Source organism: Neofelis nebulosa, chromosome 2 (genome assembly GCF_028018385.1).
Source record: "Neofelis nebulosa isolate mNeoNeb1 chromosome 2, mNeoNeb1.pri, whole genome shotgun sequence".
NCBI classification, from domain to species: Eukaryota; Metazoa; Chordata; class Mammalia; order Carnivora; family Felidae; genus Neofelis; species Neofelis nebulosa.
Genome location: NC_080783.1, coordinates 35,470,097 through 35,491,560, shown reverse-complemented (window position 1 = coordinate 35,491,560; position 21,464 = coordinate 35,470,097). Strand labels below are relative to the sequence as shown.

Genomic DNA, 21,464 nt, shown 5'->3' with positions numbered 1-21,464 from the left:
TTATCTAGGGAATAAAGAAATTTGGAAACCAGAAATAGATAACCTACATAAACAAACAAGCTCTCATGCTACCAATGGGCTCTAGGACTTAAAAAAAAGTATAGTCACAGAAAATGTTACTTTTTATGGAAAAGTTTTACTTTATTTTGTAAAAAGTAATGTTTTGAGTATATTCACTCTTTCAAAGTAATGCAAGTACAATGATAAGCATTGAGTAAAAAGTACCCTGCTTTATGGACTTATTTTTAATACACTGTAGGCATACTGCTTACTGAAGGCAGAAATATGGGATCCAATTATAAAACTTAACATGTAAGAGTAAACACATACAACTGAATAGTTGTGAAAAATAGAGGATTAATTAAAAGATTGTTTAAAAATATTAAGTTCAAGTTAAATGGGAATTTTATGCATAAAAATCATATTACATGGTCAGAATGACTCTTCAGTGGTCATTCCTGAGAAACAAATAGTAACTTTAGTTAAAAGTTAATGTTTAACTTCTTTTTCAAAGTACTTTCAAAACTTCACTTATTCAAATTAAAACATTTTAACAATCCATTCTGAAGACATGTTATATGGTTCTCATTCCAAGATATCTTGTGATGTATAAATAAATCTGCTACCAGAAAAGACAAAAAAAAACAATCTAGGAAAGAAAATACTTTGAGTCAAAGTGTGATCTTCAATTACTCTTTTTTTCCTCCTCATATCTTTTCATGACGGCTTTTGAGACTGAAAGTAACCTGTGGGGGGGTTCACCTTGGTGCACATTTTCTCTCAAATCTCTCTTGGCTGGGACACAGCGCAGGGAAGCATTAACGCCACCCTCTCTTATTCTGTTTCAGCAGACGGGAATACTAATCCCACTCTTGGCCCTGGGCAGCAATGAGTAACATTACAAAAGAGCCTAAAGTCTATAATTACTCAGCAACAAAGTAGACTTCTCTAGTGATGGTTCTGCTGTACTGTTTTATTGTACTGTGCTGTTTTGTTGCCTTAATACGGATTAACCATCAAAAAAAAAACAAAAACAAAAACCCAAAAACCCAACAAAACCACCCTGAAATTCAAACTATCAGTAGACAAACCATGTCAAAGTAAGGAAAATGAAAAGTAAAGATAGGCTCAACCACTTAAAGCTTCCTTCCTCCATTCCTACTTGACTCACTTCATTTTTCCCATAACGATCCTAAAGACCAGCATAAGCTTTCACCTCTACTGCACCAAGAACAGCGCCACTTATTTGCACCACACGGGTCGGGCGCTCCGAGAGGCAAGCTGGAGGTCAGGAACCCACTTTTCTGTCAATCAGCCTGGCCCCGCCCGTTTTCAGTCTGCGCGTGCGCGTCAGGGACTTCCGGGGGCGGCACTAGGGGTTCCGCGGGTCGCGGTGCTGCCCCGGCTGGCGGGGAAGGCCCGGCGGCGCACAGTGGAGTTCGCTTCAGTTTTATCACTCGCGGCGGGGTGGCTTTCTTGTCTGAGAGCAGGACCTTGGCCGGGGGTGGGTGTGCGGCTCCGTTTTCAGCAGCGCTCCTGGCCCCGCGGGAAGCCTGGGGCTGGCCTGGCAGCACGGTGCCCACCGACGACGGGGCCTTTGGCGACGCAGAACGCTGCGCTGCCTTTCCGCCTGAAGAGTGGAGGGCGCTGGCCGCAGACACTCGGACCGACGCCGAGTTCTTGACTTTAATTTGGGTGCTGGTGGAAGGGCCCAGAAATCGGACTGGTTTAGGACCAGTCTTACAGTTCACTTCTTCTTCTTCTTCATTGAAAGCTATCAGTCGCCTGTGGATACAGAAGCATGTCAATGTCAGCATTTACAGGTTTGGTAACTCATGAAAACGTCCGCAAAGTTTATCTTCAGGGTGAGGAAAATAGTTTTCATCGAATTTGAGTCAAGAGGTTTAGAGGGATCAGGTACTTCATCTCGTCTCCCACCAAGGTCAATAAGTAAATTACCAAGTTTACAAAAGATTGTTTCTACTTGAATATGAACTCTTAAAATCACCATAATGTTTTCTAAAATAAAATAAAATCACCATGTTAATACCGACAAATTAAGATTTGGAATGTTACATTAGAATTATATAGTATATCACTTGGTTCCTAAGAATCCTCACAGTGATCCAGATGATAACCAGGATGATCTCAAGTTAAGGGTTCCCCCCGCCCCAGAACAACAGTTGATTTACTGAGAAAATTTACTGTTTCATAAACTCTTTGAGAAATGCTGTTGCATATTTTACTCTCCTCTTGAAAGTTAATAAAGGTTCTGAGGTCTAAAGTAAAGACACCTATTTAATTTTGTTGCATCCGTATTTCCCAATATGAATCTGTAATGCAGCCTTTGGCACCCAGTAAAATTAGCATTCTGTGAAATGCATTTTGGGAACTGCTAGAATGGTCAAACCCATGGTATAGTTAGATGCTTTTTCAATTTAAGAAGTATTAGACAAAACTTAAAAGATTCCTGAATTGAGTTTGCCATTCATTATAAAAAAAATCTAAATGGAAGACAATGGTTGTTTTTAATTAAAAAAAATTCGACTTATTGAAATTAAAAAAAAAAACCAAAAAACTAGTTTACCCATTTCTCCCCCTCCCCCACTCCTGCCTCTGGCAATCACCAATCAGTTCTCTGTATCTACCAGCTTGAATTTTTTTTTACTTCATTTATTTACTTCATTTTACTTTCATTTATGAAAAAACAAAGATCACATGATATTTGTCTTCCTTTGACTTATTTCACTTAACATAATGCCATGGAGGTCCATCCATGTTATCACAAATGGCAAGATTTCATGCTTTATAGCTGAGTAATACTCCTTTATATATATATACCACATCTTCTCTATCCATTCATCCATCAATTGACACTTAGGTTTTTCCATATTGTAAACAATACTGCAATGAAGTATTCAAGTTACTCTTTGCATTTTCTTTGGATAAATGCCCAGAAGTGAAATTGCTGGATCATAGGGTAGTTCTACCTTTAAATTTTTGAAGAACCTCCAACTATTTTCCATAGTGGCTGCACCAGTTTACATTCCCACCATAAGAGCAGAAGGGTTCCCTTTTCTCCACATCCTTGCCAACATTTGTTATTTCCTGTCTTTTTTATAATAGCCATTCTAACAGGTCTAAGGTGATATTTCATTGTGGGTTTGATTCACATTTCCTTGATGATTATTGACGTTGAGCATCTTTTCATGTACCTGTTGGTCATCCGTATGTCTTCTTCAGAATGATGTCTATTCAGATTTTCTGCCCTTTTTTAAAATTTTATTTTATTTTATTTTTTGCTTTTGAGTTGTATGAGTTCTTTATATATTTTGGACATTAGTTCCTTATCAGATAATATTACTTGCAAATATTTTCTCCCACTCAATAGATAGTCTTTTGATTTTGATGGTTTCCTTTGCTGTGCAGAAGTCTTAGTTTGATGTAGTCCCACTTATTTTTGCCTTTGTTGCTTTTGCTTTTTGTGTCAGATACAAAAAATCATTGCCAAGACCTATGTCAAGGAACTTACTGCCTGTGTTTTCGTCCATTTTGAGTTAATTTTTGTGTATGGTGCAAGATAGGGATCCACGCAAAAGTTTCATTCTTTTGCATGTGGATATCCAGTTTTCCCAACACCAAAAGAGACTGTCCCTTCCCCACTATATATTCTTGGCTGCTTTTGTGTACATTACTTGACCATATATGTGTGGGTTTATTTCTGGGCTTTCTATTCTGTTCCATTGGACTATGTGTCTGTTTTTATGCCAGAACCATACTGTTTTAATTATTACAGTTTTGTAATATACAGTAGTCCCCCCCTCCCCCACAGTTTCACTTTCTGCAGTTTAAGTTACCCACACATGACCATCGCCTGGAAGCAGATGATCCTTCTTCTATCATCAGAAGGTCAGTAGTAGCCTAATGCTATGTCACAATGTCTGTATCATTCACGTCACTTCATCTCATCACAGGCATTTTATCATTTTACATCATCTCAAGAAGAAGGGTGAGTATAGTACAATATTTTGAAAGACCGCATTCACATATATTTATTATGTATATTGTTACAATTGTTCTATTTTATTGAGTTACTGTTATTACTCTCTTACTGTGCCTAATTGAAAAAAATAAATTTTACCACAGGTATGTATGTGTTGGAAAAAACATAGTACATACAAAGTTCAGTACTATACAGTTTCAGGCATCCACTGGAAGTCTTGGAATGTATCCCCTGTGGATAAGGGGGGACTATGCTAGTTTGAAATAATGGACCATGAGTTTTCCAGCTTTGTTCTTCTTTTTCAAGATTGCTTTGGTTATTCAGGATCTTTTCTGGTTCCATACAAATTTGAGGATTGTTTGTTCTATTTCTATAAAAAATGCCATTCGAATTTTGATAGGGATTGCATTGAATCTATAGAATTCTTTGAGTAGTATGGATATTTTTATAATGTTAATTTTTCCAGTCCATGAAGACAAAATATTTTTCCATTTATTTATGTTCTCTTCAATTTCTTTCATTAATGTCTTATAGTTTTCAATACATAGGTTTTTCACCTCCTTGGTTAAATTTATTCCTAGATATTTTATTCTTTTTGGTGCAATTGTAAATGGGATTGTTTTCTTAATTTCTCTTTCTGATAGTTCATCATTAGTGTATATAAATGATTTTTGTATATTAATTTTGTATCCTGCAAATTTACTGAATTTCTTTATTAATTCTAGCAGTTTTGATGTAATTCTTTCTATATATATCATGCTACCTGCAAATAGTGACAGTTCTACTTCCTTTTTTTTTTTAATGTTTATTTATTTATTTTTGAGAAAAAGAGCATGAGCAAGGGAAGGGCAGAGAGAGAATCTCAAGTGGAGCCAATCAGAGCTCAATGCGGGACTCAAGCTCACGAAACATAAGATCATGACCTGAGCCAAAATCAAGAGTTGGATGCTTAACCAACTGTGCCACCCAGGTGCCTGTTACTTCCTTTCTAATTTGGATTCCCTTTATTTCTTTTTCTTGCCTAAATGCTCTAGCTAGGGCTTCCAATACTATGTTGAATATAAGTGATGAAAGTGGGTATCCTTGTCTTGTTCCTGACCTTAGAGGAAAAGCTATCAGCTTTTCACCATACAGTATGATGCTAGGTGTGGGCTTGTCATATATGGACTTTATTATGTTGAAGTGCAGTCCCTCTATACCCACTTTGTTGAGAGTTTTTATCATAAATTGTTGAATTTTGTCAAATGCTTTCTCTGCATCTATTGAGATGATCATATGATTTTCAATACGATATCAAAACCATATGATAGGTTTCTGTTCATGATGGTGATGTAGGAAAATCTTGAATTTATCTCCTCCCACAAATACACTGAGTCTACAGCTACATATGGAACAATTTCCTCATAAAAAAAAAAAAAACCCTAAAGAATAGCTGAGTGACAACTACACATCATTAGTAGAAGGAAAGAAATAAAGATTGGAGCAGGCTGGCGCCTCGGTGGCTCAGTCAATTCAGTGTGCAACTTCAGCTCATGTCATGATCTCATGGTTTGTGGGTTCGAGCCCCACATCGGGCTTTTTGCTAACAGCTCGGAGTCTGGAGCCTGCTTTGGATTCTGTGTCTCCCTCTCTCTCTGCCTCTCCCCCATTCGTGCTCTGTCTCTCTCTGTCTCTCAAAGATAAATAAATGTTAAAAAATAAATAAAAGATTAGAACAGAAGTAAATGAAATAGAGACTATAAAGACAATAGAAAAGATCAATGAAACTAAGAGCCAGTTCTAAAAAGATAAACAAAATTGACAAACCTTTAAGAAAACTCACTAAGAAAACTCACTAAGAAAAAGGAGAGAGGACTCAAATAAAATCAGAAATGAAGAGGTGTTACAACTAATACCACAGAAATACAAAGGATCATAAGAGCTTGCTGTGATTAATTACACACCAACAAACTAGACCAGATGGATAAATTCCTAAGGGATTAAGAGTTACGAACTTCTAGTTATAAAATAAGTCATGGGGATGAAGCACAGCATAGGGAATATAATCAATAACATTATAGTAACACTGTATGATGTTACTACACTTATCATAGTGAGCACTGCATAATATATAATATCGTCAATTCATTATGTTGTACATGTGAAACTAATATAACATTGTATGTCAACTATACTTCAATTAAAAAAAAAGGACAAATAAATTTTTTTTAATTCCTAGAAATATACAACCTATCAAGACTGACTCATGATGAAATCGGCAATCTGAACAGACCAATTATTAGTAAGGAGATTGAATCAGTAATCAGAAAGCTCCTGGGGCACCTGGCTGGCTCAGTCAGTAGAGCATGCAACTCCTGATCTTGGGATTGTGAGTTCAAGCTCCATGTAGGGCCTAGAACTTACTTAAAACAAAACAAAACAAAACAAAACAAAACAAAACAAAACAAAAAACAGGGACTCCTGGGTGACTCAGTCAGTTAAGCATCCAACTCTTGATTTCAGCTCAGGTCATGATCTCACAGTTCATGGGTTTGAGCCCCATGTTGGGCTCTGTGTTGACAAGCATGGAGCCTGCTTGAGAATCTCTCTCTCTTTCTTTCTCTCTCTCTCTCCCCCCCCCCCACTCTCTCTTTTCCTCCCCCACTCATGCTCTCTCTCTCAAAATAAATAAATAAACTTAAAAAACAATAAAACAAAGCAAAACACCTCCCAATAAACAAAAGTCCAGGACCAGAAGGTTTCACTGGTAAATTCTACCAAACATTTGAAGAAGATTTGATACCAATCCTTCTCAAACTCTTCCACACAACAGAAGAGGAGGGAATGCGTCCAAATTATTTTTATGAGACCAGGATAACCCTGATACTAAAACCAGACAAGAATGCCACAAGTGGGGCGCCTGGGTGGCGCAGTCGGTTAAGCGTCCGACTTCAGCCAGGTCACGATCTCACGGTCCGTGAGTTCGAGCCCCGCGTCAGGCTCTGGGCTGATGGCTCGGAGCCTGGAGCCTGTTTCCGATTCTGTGTCTCCCTCTCTCTCTGCCCCTCCCCCGTTCATGCTCTGTCTCTCTCTGTCCCAAAAATAAATAAAAAACGTTGAAAAAAAAAATTAAAAAAAAAAAAAGAATGCCACAAGAAAAGAAAATTATAGGCCAATATCGCTGGTGAACATAAATGCAATAATACTCAACAAAATATTAGTAAACCATATTCAACAATACATTAAAAGGATCATATACCATGATCAAGTGGGATTTATTCCAGGGATGCAAGGATGGTTCAATATCTGTAAAGAGCCAGTATGATATTAAGGTTTAAGGAAATGACCTTAAAACTGTCAAACAACCACTGTCAAAATCCTGCCTGCTCCTGCCACTGTTTGCATCAGTTTCACCTCCTGAACAGGAAGTATAATGGCAATCCTCCAAGTTTTCTCCCTTTTATCAGTGTGGGTATATTTTCACAGGCAAATAAATATAATATAATGAATTTTGATCTTGGAAATAGGATCATAATGGCATGGCGATTTGAAAACTGACATGTAATAAAGAATGCAAATATAATATATTCAACCCTAAAACTCTACTGAACATAACTAAATTTTCTCAGGTGAAGCAAATGATTCTTCAGGACCTCACAATTGTTTCTAAGTTATCATTATCATTATCCTATCCATGAATCAAAAATAATGCTTAATAAACCCCAGAGGAAAGAACAATTAACGCAGAGGAGAATCTCCATAAAACCATCCCTGCTTGCTTTGTTTTCTGCCCACATCTTCTACTAGAGTCTTGACCAAGATTTCGCCACCTTAGCTCTATTGCCATTTTTGGTTGGATAAATCTTTGTTGTAGAGGCTGCTCAATGCATTCTAGGATGTTTATCAGCATCCCTGGCGTCTACTTACTAGATGCTAGTAGCATCCCCCACCCCACAGTGTCTCTAAACATTGTCAAATATCCCCTGTGGGACAAAACTGCCCTCAGTTGAGAACCACTGCTCTGGACCCAAACAGTATTTGCTAACTGTAAGTTCAAAAAGCAAAATAAATATTGATAATAAAATGAGGTCCTTTAAGAAAAAAAAGATGTTTTAACCAGAGATAATTAACTATTAAAAACTGAAGAAAATTCTCTGCATTTCTATGAAAGATCCAAAAGGAAAAAAAAAAAAAGCAATCACAGATTCTATAGGGGCACTGAATCAAATTCACAACAGATGATCAAGAAATCAGAACATCTAAAAACCATGAATGATACCCAGATAATGAAAAATAAGTATGATTTTAAATGTATTTAAAGTACAGTCAAAAGCACAGATGTGGACTGAATTTGATAATAATTTCAGAAAATACAAGAAAATACCATTAAATAAAAATGCTATTGGTGGTAATAGGAAGGAGAAAGGAATTCAGAATAAGTCACAGGAAATTTCAAATATTAAGTCTAACAAATAATTTTTTTGGCTACTGCCAATAAAGCCTAGGATTTTACTTCTGTAGGGAAAAATACTTACCACAGCATTCTTACTATGTCCACTAGTATTCTTAAAATCACATTCTCCCAAAAAGAACATACTGTAACTCAGTTTTAGAGAATTATTTCCAGTTTTTACATAGTTTTGGAAACTTTGAATTTATCAAGATTTATATTTTGATGGTAATGCAGAATACTCACCCAGGTGACTAATAAACTTAGTAAGATCAAGAACCATTATTCATTTCTCCAGTAAAGGCAGTAAAAATACAGGTCACAGATTTAAACAAAAAACAATATCAACAGAACACAACCTCTTTCGAATTGGGGCCATGTGACGCAGGCTTCCAAGTAAAGGCCGCTCTTCCAGAGTCCAACATTCTATCAGCTCATGAGGTACCCGCCAGTAGCTAACACCTGGAAGATCAAAAGGCATAATTAAGAGAGCCACTGTCCACTGCAAAAGGTTCAGCAACACTTTTGTGTAAAACTAAGCAGAAAGAGTTTGAGATTCATGCCTCCCATTTGAAGAAAGCAGGTGTATGCAGGAAGTGTTCCCATGAAGAAACAAGGCAATAGTGGGATAACTCATAACGCAGGTCTAGGGAATTTCTGGCTACCAGCCCCAGATCTACTACTGATAATTAGATCATTATATGGGTTCTGGGCAGATGAGTTAAAGGCACAGGCTCTGGAGCCAAGACTGCCTGGGTCTGAATCCCCCCACTTCTATCACTTACTAATCATGCGACCTTGCGAAAGTTACTTAACTTTCTGTGTCTAAATTTTCTCATCTGTAAAATTACAATAACAGTATATACTTCATAGGTTTGTTGTGATGATTAAATGAGTAAATAAGTGCAAAATGCTTAGTATAGGGCCTATAACAGACAGCGCTTAACAGATGTTTGGTGCCTTTATTTTATAAATTCTAGTGTTGACAGCAGTGCAAGGATTGGACAATGACGGACTTAACACTTGCCATGTCAACATCATTGGATTGCAGCACTCATCAAATCAGGTAAATTTTGTGAACCACTGTAAATTTCCTTTGACCACTATATGAATATGAACTATCACTGTTAGGGTAGTGTGTGTGTTAGGCCAAGATTATGGTCAAACTCATTTTAACTTTTAAATCTGAGAAGTTTCTGAATGAAAGTTTGAAATGTATTTTTATGAACCTCAAAAATGTTATCCTGAGTTAAAAAACCAGACACAATAGGTCATATATTGTATGATTCCAGTTACATGAAATATCCAGAACAGGCTAATGCAATGAAACAGAAAGCAGACTGGTGGTTGCCAAGGGCTGAGGAGAGAAGGGAATGGGGAGTAACTGCTTAACAGGTACTGGGTTTCCTTGTGGGATGATGAAAATGTTTTGGAACTAGACAGAGATGGTGGTTATACAACATTGTTAATGTAGTAAATGCCACTGAAGTCTATACTTTAATTCTATATTATATGAATTTCACCCCAATTTTTAAAGAATCATAAAAAATTATATGTAGATGCATTAAAAAAGGCTTAAAAATGTTGAATAAAAATTGGTTCACATTGTTTTAAAAGTAACTTTGAAGTCCCAAGAATGGATATGGTGTCGTATGTATGTGTTTTTTTGTTTTTGTTTTGTTTTGAGAGAAAGAGAGTGAGAGCACGAGCAGGGGAAAGGGGCAGAGGGAGAGAGAGAGAATCTTAAGCAGGCTTCATGCTCAGGACAGAATCTGATTTGGGGCTTGATCCCATGATCCTGGGACCATGACCTGAGCTGAAAGCAAGTCAGATGCTCAGCTGACTGAGCCATCCAGGCACCCCTGGTGTCTTGTTTTTTAATCATTAAAGGTTTAGTAATAAATATTAACCAACTTAGCAAGCTGGGCATATAAATTAGTATATGTAACATATATATCCAATACTCACAGAGCCTATGGACCTAATTTTAAGACAATAATTATCTGGAACTGCTTGATCATGCTCCCAAACATACTGCTGCTACAAAAACATTCCCAAATCCCATCCATTAAGGTTTGTTTGTTTATTTTTAACTCAGGTTTATTGAGATAATTTACATAAAATAAAATTCACCCTTTTAAAGTACTCACTTCAATGAGTTTTGATAAATGTATACAGTCATATAATTATAGCCACAATCAAGACATAGAACATTTCTATCACCCCCAAATTTCCCATGTACCCCTTTGCTATTGATGCCTTCCCCTCCATTCCATAGTTTTACCATTTCAGGGGTGTCATACAAATGGGATCATAACAGTATGTACCCTTCTGTGTCTGGTTTCTCTAGCATTGATATTTTGAAGATTCATCCATGTTGATATATGCATTAATGATCATTTCTTTTTACTGCTGTGTAGTATTCCATTATATAGATATGCCACAGTTTCTTTTTAAAACTTTTATTTTTGCCTTCCTATAAAATAATTCACTTTCATTGTATAAAACTTGGATAATATATATATTAAAAAAAAAATCAAGATCACTTCTAATCCTAAAACTAGGAATCATGATTCATGACACTTCAATGAATCTGATTCCAGTCTTTTTCTCATTCATATGATATGCACATTACTGAATACACTTTACATTTAATTTTTTTTCCTGCTTTTGATAATTTCTTATTGTATCATGGGCATTCATGTATGTAAAAAATTATTCAAAATAATTTTAATAGCTATTGCTCATCAGTTTCCCATAGATGTGCCAATATGTATTTAACCTTCTATCATAGACATTTATATTGTTTTTATTTTTTCTCTATTATAAATAATGCTTAATTGAATACTTTGTTCATAAACCTTTATCTGCATTTGGTCATATCTAGAAGTAGAATTATCAGGTCAAAGAATATGAACAGTTCTGATGCTATCAATATGTAATGATAAATTACTTCCCAACACAGTAGTATTAATTGTTACTCCTGCCAAAAATGCATGAGATCTTTACTAATCTGGTATGTAAAAAATAGTTCTCATTTAATACATATTTCACTGATAAATAATGAGTTTGAACCTCCTGCCACGTGCTGATTTCCTTTCCTGAAAATTTTGTGGTCATGAACCTTGCACATTTATTTATAATAGGCATTGAGTTGATTTTCTAATCAACTTAAATAAATCCTCTCTATTTTAAGGATATTCTTTGTCCAGTTAATGTAATATTTTTATCCAAGTTTTTATTAGCCTTTTAATTTTTTTATACTTTTTTGTTTTAAAGTTATATTAAATATTATGTAATCAAATTTATTCATCTTTGTCTTTTATGATTTATTTCCCTTTTAAGAAATCAGTTATTTGTTTAACTTTCATTATAGTTTATTATAGCTTCATTTTTCATCCATAAATTCACCTGGGATTATTTTGATAAGTGACATGAGGTTAAAATTCTGTTTTCTCCTAAGCATATTTCTCAATTTCATATTAAATCATCCATCTTTTTTCATTGATATTTAATACTCCTTATCACATAGCATTTTTATTCTTATAATTTCATTGGGGTTTACTCCTGATCTTTGCATATGGTTCTTACTATCACAAATCTATATATAGTATTTTTACTATCACATAGTTAGATTCATTCCTCTGATGACTTCTGCTCTCCAAAATGTTCTTGGCTATTTCACTGCTTTTTTCTTTCAAGGAATATTAGAATCATTTCCTCAAGATGGCCAAAGGGTTCCACTGATGTGTTGGTAGGGATTGTGTTAAACCTATAATTTGATCTGAGAAAAACTGATATCTTTATAATGAATATTATAAAATCTATCTGAATAGATTTCCTGTTTGGGAGCATGGTAGGTCTTACCATACTCTTCATGTCTTCTTTTTTTATAGATGGATGGATGAATTGATGAATGGATGAATATATTTTAGTAGTTTTCCTCATAAAAGACTCAAGTATTTCTTGATAGGTCATCCTAGTTATTTTGTTGTTTATTGCCATTGTAAATGGGATTTTCCCCTGTGATTTCTAACTAATCTATCATAAGTAAGCTGATCTTTGTGTTTACTTACATTGTATCCAGCTGGTTTGGTCTACTAAACTCATCACTTATAAGATACCTTTAGTTGATTCCTTTGGGTTTTCTAAAAACACATACTCTCCACAAATAACTATCTCCTTCCTTCCAATATTTCTTTCTCTCACTTCTGTTTCTTGTCTAATGGCTTTCCATAGGCCTTCCAGAACTGTGTTAAATACCCATGATACTTCATTACCTCCTTATTAAAAAGTTAAAATCAGTCTCACACTCTGTAAGTCAGTGATCCCAGAGCCAGGGCTCTCCCGAAGCCTTCTGGGCAGTCTGCCAGTCCAGAGGCACAATAGGAGACACAGAGAACACCAGGGGGTTTGTTCCTCAACTTAAGCCTAAGTGTCTCAAAGTCAATTAAATCTAAGATAAAAAGCTTAAAGAGAATAGCACTTTCTTCTATCTGCCTGAGGGGTGTAATCTGGGGGGGGGGGGGGAGAGGAAAAGTGAGAGGAGCAAAGTTGAGGAAAGAAAGGTTGGTACTAGCACCCTCCATGAAGAGAAGCAGGTGATGAAGAGTTTTTTAAACCCCCCTCCTGTCCTTGTATGCAATCTTTTGTGACTTGCAATGTCTGTCTCTACCAGCTTTTAGGACTATTTGAGGACCAACATGTGTCTTATTTATTTGCGGACCCAATTTTAGAACTTCTTATAGTGTTTGCACCTAATAGACAATACATACTTGTTAAATAAGGAAAAAAACTTAGGCATATAACAGCTAATGCTCTGTGATCCATAAGCAAGTGGCATGGCCTAAGACTCAGTTTTCTCATCAATAAAATGGTAAACAACATCCAGAATTGTTTTAAGACTAAGAGTTACTGAATGTAAACTACTTATCACACTGAATATTAAACAGCATTATTATTATCAAATGTAAACTACTTATCACACTGAATATTAAATAGCATTATTATTATCAAATGATATAAGAAGCTTGGTAAAAATGGTCAAATTTCAAAGTAGGCGTTTAAAGATTATTAATTCTTCCTAAGGGTTCTTCAGACATCTTCTCTGGCATTATTTTCATTTTCTCTTCTTTCATTTTTTTTTTTTAAGATTTTAAGTAATCTCTACACCCAACATGGGACTCAATCTCACAATGCCAAGATCAAGAGTCACAGGCTCCACTGACTGAGCCAGCCGGGCTCCCTTCCTTTTTTCTTTTGATTATACATTGTATGCTTAATTTAAAGGTATACTTCTTAAGGACAATGCTAGGTACAAAGTAGATGCTAAATAAATTCCTGTTGAATTGAACTAAATAAGCATAACTAACAGATGCTGAAATTATAAACTATTTTTTAGGTTACTGGATTATAAACTATTAGTAATATCTAGCAACTCATGGGGTCTAAAGATTTTTAAGTAAATTGTCTCAATCAACATACTTTGAAGTGACAAATGTCTTGACCTTACAAAGAAATACTTTCTCAAAAAAGAAAAATGCAGCAATTGAACTCACTTTGTCTTATTATGAAAAGTCTACCTTCTGCCATGAAATAAAAGAATTGTACTATACCTTTTCCTTCCCAGGCATCAAAGGCATCCATCATTTTCTTCAATTCAGCTACTGAATAATAGCTCCAAATGTACTGAACATTATTCCCCGCCTCTCTAGAAATATTGCAAAAGATGATGAAAACATACTAAGTATGAATGTATGTGTGTGTGTATGTATATACAGCTAATACTCGATATACTACCAAATACTTGTTAATTAAGGGAAAAAATATGTTGGCATTGAATAGTTGTTCTTCTGCAACTCTTAAGGACATATATAGATAATAATATACTATAGATTATATCTATGACCTATATTCAATCTCTTTTTAATGTGGTAAAGTACTTGTTAATTCCACAATATAGACGGTACAGACAAATCAACAAATCTTTAGAAATAGGTTTTCTAAAAAAAATTACCTAACTCCAGGAAAATTTTAAAAGATTCAACTTTGACTAAAACTTTCATAGCATTGTTCCAGGCACTCATATATCTTATATAAACATCCTGTAAAGAATTCAGAAAATGATGACATATTTAGTCACCTAAAAAAACAAGTTCATGTGATCATTTATTAGTCACTAATATGTGACCCAATCCAACCACCCAGAGAATTAGAAAAAAACAAAACACCAACTGTAATGTGAATTGACCGCTGTGTTAAGTCAGTTTACAAAAAAAATATTAAGAGAATAACCCTTAAGAATTTTACATTCAAGTCATCAGATTTTAAGGCTGATAGGGACCAGGGAAGTCCTTCATTTCTCAGAACAGGACACCGAGGCACATGCCAGTCCTGTGCCACTCAGCAGGGCTGCTGACTTCTAGGCAGTGCTTCTGTTCCTGGACTATGGTCTAGGGGAGGACAGCCAGACATGGCCTGTTAGGGGACTTTGATGCCCACTCCCAGGTGAGGGGCAATGTAGTAGACCACTGTGGATGTCCCATAGTTTACATATATGTGAAGTGGTCTTAATTACAATCTCCTTGAAGCAGGCTTGTCTCAACAGCTAAAAGAGCTCACTCTGTGTGTTACCAAGTGTTGAATGAAGATCTTTTCTAGTCAACCACATATTCCATTCAGTAACACCTCTTACAAGAGACCAAAACTTTATTCTGTTCCCTTTCATATTTAAATATGGGCATACCTTTTAAAAATGCTTTTACTGTGAATTCTTCCTCCCAGCTGCTTATCAATAGCATCTGTTCCATCAGTTTTTGTGGAATATACACCAATAATTCTACTCTCACAGCTTGCACCAGATGTGTTAAGATAGTGGAGAACCCAAACTGTTGGCTTATTGCAAACTAAACCATATGAATCACAGAAGTCTGTTAAAGCCTGGAGCAAAAAAAAATATACAAAATTTGAATTTAATTCTGGAGTAAAGTAGAAATGAATTTGTTCTATTACTTTCATGTAAAGCTGCAATTTCAGTTGGTCATAAGGGAAATAAAAAGATGATAAATTTCAGCCTAGTCTTTACACCTTGAAAAACCAACCATGCTTTTGTTGAATTTGGCATGGGGGTGGGGTAAATCACAAAAAGCACCACCCAAAAATCCAACACCTTTTCATCTAGAGAATCCTCTTCCACATGGAAGCTGTATTTTCTTTCCTCCTCCTTTAGCCTCACTATCAACATTACTTTTAATTTTAAAATCTTCATATGATTAAGAGACCTTTTTCTTTTCCTTTTATTTTCCCCCCAGTTTCCCATTTGACTCAATATTCCTTTCACCTTCTACTGACTAAGCCCCATAGTTGATTTTTTTTTTTACTTCAAATGCAATCATGAATTAACCAGATTAACTTGTTCTTTTCCACTGAAAGATATACAAAATCAGTGCAAACTCTAAGAACTCCTTGGCATTTATCCACCTATTCATTCATTCTCTTGAATATTAAGAAGTTACTAACGTGGTTGAGCACTAAGGTCCTATAGATATAATGATGAGCAAAAGACAGGGTCCCAGCCCTTCTAGAGTTTTATAGCTAATGTAAAAGACAGACAGCTGGGGCACCTGGGTGGCTTAGTCAGTTGGGCATCCGACTCTTGATTTTAGCTTGGGTCATGACTCATCGTTTGTGAGATTGAGCCCCATGTCAGGATTTGCGCTGGTAGTGCAGAGCCTGCTTGGGGTTCTCTCTCTCCCTCTCTCTCTGCCCCTCCTCAGAGTGTGCTCTCTCTCTCTCTCTCTCTCTCTCTCTGTATCTCTCTCAAAATAAATAAATAAACTTCTAGGAAATTTAAAGACAGTCAATAAGCCATCAGCACATAGGATAACTGTAACGAGGTGAGCCTAGGAGGTGCTAAGGGAAACAGAGCTGGAGCGCTTCACCTAGCCGAGTGCCCAAGGGCCTTCCCTGAGAGAAACAGCATTATTCCTCTGAGGGCCCTGAGGACAGGCACTTTTGTCTGTTTTGTGTTGTATCCCAAGTGCCTGGAATAGTGCCTGACACAAAGGAGATGCCTAATATTTACTGACTCCGTGAATGAAAATAGGACTCTAACATGTCTTACATTTTGATTTAATATTGCTGTCTAACTGTATGTCATATTTCTTTGTGTCCCACACAGTCCAAGAGCAGTGCTCTATATACCAAAAACATTTGAGATAAATATGTGTTGGCTGACACAGTCAATGTACACATGCTATGTCCTCTTTGTGTACAAATCAGAAATCAAAAGACTACAGTTGAGACTTCAGAAGATGAATGTCAACCCACTCCAGCTTTCCAGTCAGGATTTCTTAGCCCCATTCTGAGATGTGGCAAACAGCACCCTAGAACTGTTTGACAACTCAATTTCTATATAACTTCAGTAGCAGAACCCATACAACCATGCAAATTCCTGAAGACGATCTGGAACCAAATCAACTGTCTCTTCATGTTACACTCCTAATAACCATACTGTCAGCTTGCTCTCCTAAACTGATACCCAAATCAAACCCAATTCAGGTCAGTTTTCACTACTATTAATCATCTAGGGGAAAAAATTTTCTTAGATGCCCAAAGGTACTAAAAGCAAATACAATACTTATCAGTAAGACAAAAATAGGTAATGAAGTTTTTCAAGATCTTTCATGTAAAGATCTCTAAAATGTGATTTAAAGGAGAAATATCTTTTAAAAAGATTTACTGATCTCAAAGTGAATTAATCAAACCAATGTTTTAATTTAGTAACAAACTGCTACACTTATTAAATCAGGTAGATTTTCTACAATCTTTTATTTTTGTGACCATTCTTTTTTTTTTTTTTTTTTTAACGTTTATTTACTTTTGAGACAGAGAGAGAGCATGAACGGGGGAGGGTCAGAGAGAGAGAGGGAGACACAGAATCTGAAACAGGCTCCAGGCTATTTTTGTGACCATTCTTTAAAAAGTCATTTCAGTAAATAAAATACCACTATACTCTTACATACTACAATATTGCTCTTTATTTACAAAGAACCTAAAGAGCAGAATATTTCTATTAAAAAAGCCATCAAAAGGTATTAAATCTCCAATGAGAAATAAAAAAACTATAAACCTTTGAGTGGCAATGTAATACACTTTCCTAGAACATAGAATTTGGGCCTTCAAAAGATTAGTAATTAAGAAATGTGTCTTCAAAATTAGAAAAAGTACCTTTCTCATGTTTGGTTTTCATGGCAACACAGGCTATGCAAAATAACACACATTGCTTTGTGTATAAAAACATATATATATATGTATACGTATGTACTTTTTTAAAACTTAAGAAAATGCCAAGACCTTTTTAAGTTCTATATTTGACCTTAAAGAATATGTCTCCATTTCATTGGCCAAGTGGTCAGACAGGCTGTATGGATACGGGATGCCAAAATAATCAGCCTCTTCCTGCAGAGCAACACGGGTTTGCTCATCTGTGGGAATGTGAACTTCTCCATGAAGATAATCCAAGAGGTATTTAAATAGATGTCCATCACGGTCAATAACACAAGCCCCTAGAAAACATCCAGTTCAAAAATCACTGCATAGATACATATGATCATAAAGTTTCAACATGTCAAACTAAAATCAGACTGCAGACCTCTACAATTAGAAATGTTTCTTTCTCACAAGAAAGTTAATAACTAGTGTTCAAATGGGTTTAGCCATATTTGGTGATCCTCTGTATTCTCACCTACGATATAGGAAAATGTATTCTGAGCTCCATGGGGGAATTTTAGATGCAATGACCATATTCCTGCTATGGCCACTCAAAAGCCATGGAGATCCGACTGCTGCTGAAATGTAACTTTACCCCTAAGCTCAGTCCTCCCCGGCCAGGAAAGATGTATGGAGTTCCTCCCTAATGAGAACATGCTCATTTATGTCATATTTGTATGTTAGTCAGCTTGTAGTGTCAATGACATGTAAACCCAGGGTTCCTAGCTCCAGGCACACTGTATGTTTAGCCTTAATAGGTTAGTCCCTTTGTACTGTGAGAACCTAAACTTTAAAAAAGAAATGTTATGCTGGTACTACTTTATGACAAAAGGCTTTCTTAGACAATTTAGCAGAATTTTTAAAAACACTTCTGTGTGAGGCTACTCAATAATTCCTTTTCTCCCTTGGTTAGCTTAGAAAAGAAGGGATTAAGGAGGTGAAACTTGGGGGCAGAGGAAAAACTCAATCCCTGCTTGCTATCTTTTTGCCAACAACCTTCCTGCCCACATGGGCACCAGCCATCAGTGTTTTCCATTCTTTCAACTGCCATCCAGCCGGCAAAGCAATCTCTCAAGACCCAGGGTTACTAACAGTGACTCTTGCTCAAGATCCCCTGAACCCCCTCTTCTGACACAGAAGCAATAGTGGGTTCTCTGAGCTCCAGAACACCAAAGATGTGCAAAAAAGACTTATTTGCACTGTTGAGATTTCTTTACAAACGGGAGTAGGTTAAGCAAATACCAGAGCACTCCAAACAAGAAGAGCAGCAGCCCCAGATCCCTACCCTTGTGTTTTACAGTTTCTTCTGGAAGACCAATTTTCAGTCTTCTACCACTAGGTGACTGCTGGTACACTGCACTGACGTTTTTGCAGGAGTCCACATCAGCCCACACAAGGCTACACAACTAGACTGGGTGGCCAGTTTAACACTAATTCTACACTACAGTGACTGCCCTGTGAACTATGAGGGCAGCTGCTTTCTCCAGAGAATAAATGTTTTAACTGAAGAACACAGAGAGAAGCCGCAATATCATTACCCATGGAGTTGCACGAACGTAACAACTTTCAAAGTATAATCAATCCCCATATTTAGGTGATGGTAGGCCTTAACACACATTGATTTTTTTGTCAACTTTTAGTGACAGCATCACAGATTCTGGAAACTGGTATTTAACTTCTTCATGTGTTTAATAAATCTCCATACAACTCTAATGATCTCAATAATTACTACACTAGTCTAATACATTCCATTGTAATTAGGAAAACCAAAGGGAATTTAAACTATTTTAATGAATATTCATGATCATGCTTTATGGACTTTAGTTATTTACCTGATTCGTCTGTTTTTAGAGGAAAACGACCACTGAACATGGATGCCAGCATCGAGTCTTTAAAGCGGCACAAGGACTCACGTCTGGCTGTGTAAATACAGCCACCCACATTCAGTCGAAGAATATCTACCACCTTTTCTTCTGCCTTGTGACCTTCCATTGCTCCCATCAACACCTAAATTTTTGCTTTGAAACGCTTTCAGAAACTGCAAAATAATGGTGGTCCTGGTCCACCTCTGTAAAAACAAAGGACAATCACATTTCCAATAATACACCAAATAGATAATAAAATAAATACATCTTAATGTGATTTAAAATAAGGTGCTCAGCACTAACAATATTGGAGGACTTTATATAACATGAAAGAAGTTTGAGATATGCCGAGAAGCTGGAAAACTTTGGTTCAGAGTATTTTTAAATGATGAACTATTACCAACCAAATCATAGCTATTGAAATGACTGTTTAAAGAATTTAACAAGAAAATGCATTGTCTGTCCCATATAAAGCAAAGGTGAGGTTTGCTCATGTTCTTTGATATTCACATATCTTTTTAAACTATAATAAGTCTGAGGGAGCTATCTAGACTGCAGAGGGGGTCAGCATGTAGCATGGAATTAGGCTACTAGGCTCTACCACTAACTAGGGACCTTGGGCAAATACTTATCTTCTTCTGCCTATTTCCTCATCTATAAAATGGAGCCAGGGATGGGGCCTACCTCAAAGGACTATCAGAGGAGTAACAGGACATATAAAAAGCACATAGAACAGTCTCTGGCTCAGAGTAAGTACTCAATAACAATATAAATTTTATCTATATAAATTTATATCTATAACGATATAAATTTTACCATGAGGCATATACTGAAGGATTGATATTGGCTCTGTAGATTTAAGGAAACATAAGCAGAAATTATTAACAATGCTAATTGTAGTTCCTAGATTAGGTAACTAAGGAATATATAATTTATCAACTGAGATCAGAATTCTATGTATACCAGTAGCCAGACTGGTCCAAAAGAGCAACAAATAACAGCTCTAAATCATCTGGCTTCTTCATTCCAAAATGGCTGAATGAAGCTTTAGGGAAGTTTTAAGGACTTGATTTCTTAATCTATTCTGGAGATGGACTAACCACAAGTGACTGTGGTGTTTCTCTGGAACCTAAAACAATACTGTGATAAAAAGGTACTCCTGATGTGACTGCGCATTTCACTGCAAATGCAAAATGGCCGCCAAGAGACAACTATATTCATGGCAACTCACTTTTACTATGCGATCAACTAGGATCCTTTTGTAGATGCTCTAATTTAGCCAGTCTCCAATGAGATGGGAAAAGGAGACCATCGGTGTCTGACAAAAACAATATGTGTCAAACGTGGTCAGTAAACAGAAACTCTTATGGATCAACAGTTTAGCCTTCAGAAAGCACTTATCAACATGACTTCTTTTGCTGCCTCAAAGTCCCAGGAGCAGCCCTGCAATGATCCATGTGAGAGAACCACCTCTGAAGCATGGGATTGAACTGGCTCATGCTGCCCCAGTTACCAGCTCCCTAGAATCCAGCTATTCTTCAAAGTCACAGGCAAATCTCACAGGTTGCATGACCTTCCCGAGCATCCCCCAGTTAGAATCTGTGCACAGTCCACCAAATATACTGTGTACCTCTCTCCACGTTTTTCTCACCTATTTAATCCCTAGTTTGGGAGACTATAGCTCTAGGAAGACAGAATCTATATCACTATCAATAATTCCCATTTGCTCAATGCTTATTATGTGACAGTTACTGCAGGAGACACTTGGTAGACACTACCTAATTCACACAAAAGCCCTATTGGATAGGAATTACTGTCTCTATTGACAGATGAGGACACTGGAGAAAGAAATAGTGATGTGAGCAGGGTCCACACTAGGACTGCCCTGCTGGTAAGT

The 21,464-nt window shown here is 36.4% G+C and overlaps 1 protein-coding gene and 1 long non-coding RNA gene across 5 annotated transcripts; one reads left to right on the top strand and one right to left on the bottom strand.

The window, feature by feature from the left end:
- Nucleotides 1-116: 116 nt before the first annotated feature.
- Nucleotides 117-19,703, bottom strand: KCTD18 (potassium channel tetramerization domain containing 18). 2 transcript variants are annotated; one of them, XM_058709853.1, is made up of 6 exons: nt 19,535-19,703; nt 17,787-17,998; nt 15,178-15,371; nt 14,048-14,142; nt 8,792-8,894; nt 117-1,785 (listed from the first exon to the last, which is right to left on the bottom strand). In XM_058709853.1, the coding sequence occupies exons 1-6, from the start codon at nt 19,701-19,703 to the stop codon at nt 1,308-1,310; spliced, it is 1,251 nt and encodes a 416-aa protein (XP_058565836.1). In that variant the 3' UTR covers nt 117-1,307. The 2 variants fall into 2 exon arrangements, with proteins under 2 accessions (XP_058565836.1, XP_058565841.1); XM_058709858.1 differs by lacking the exon at nt 15,178-15,371 and having other exon boundaries at nt 17,809-17,998.
- LOC131500620 (uncharacterized) lies at nt 1,781-19,664 on the top strand. Of its 3 annotated transcripts, none has more exons than XR_009256387.1 (3): nt 1,781-3,909; nt 9,413-9,498; nt 19,554-19,664. It is a non-coding gene; the product is annotated as an uncharacterized LOC131500620 (long non-coding RNA). The 3 variants fall into 3 exon arrangements; XR_009256390.1 differs by having other exon boundaries at nt 1,781-4,009; XR_009256389.1 differs by lacking the exon at nt 19,554-19,664 and adding an exon at nt 13,585-14,659.
- Nucleotides 19,704-21,464: the final 1,761 nt, after the last annotated feature.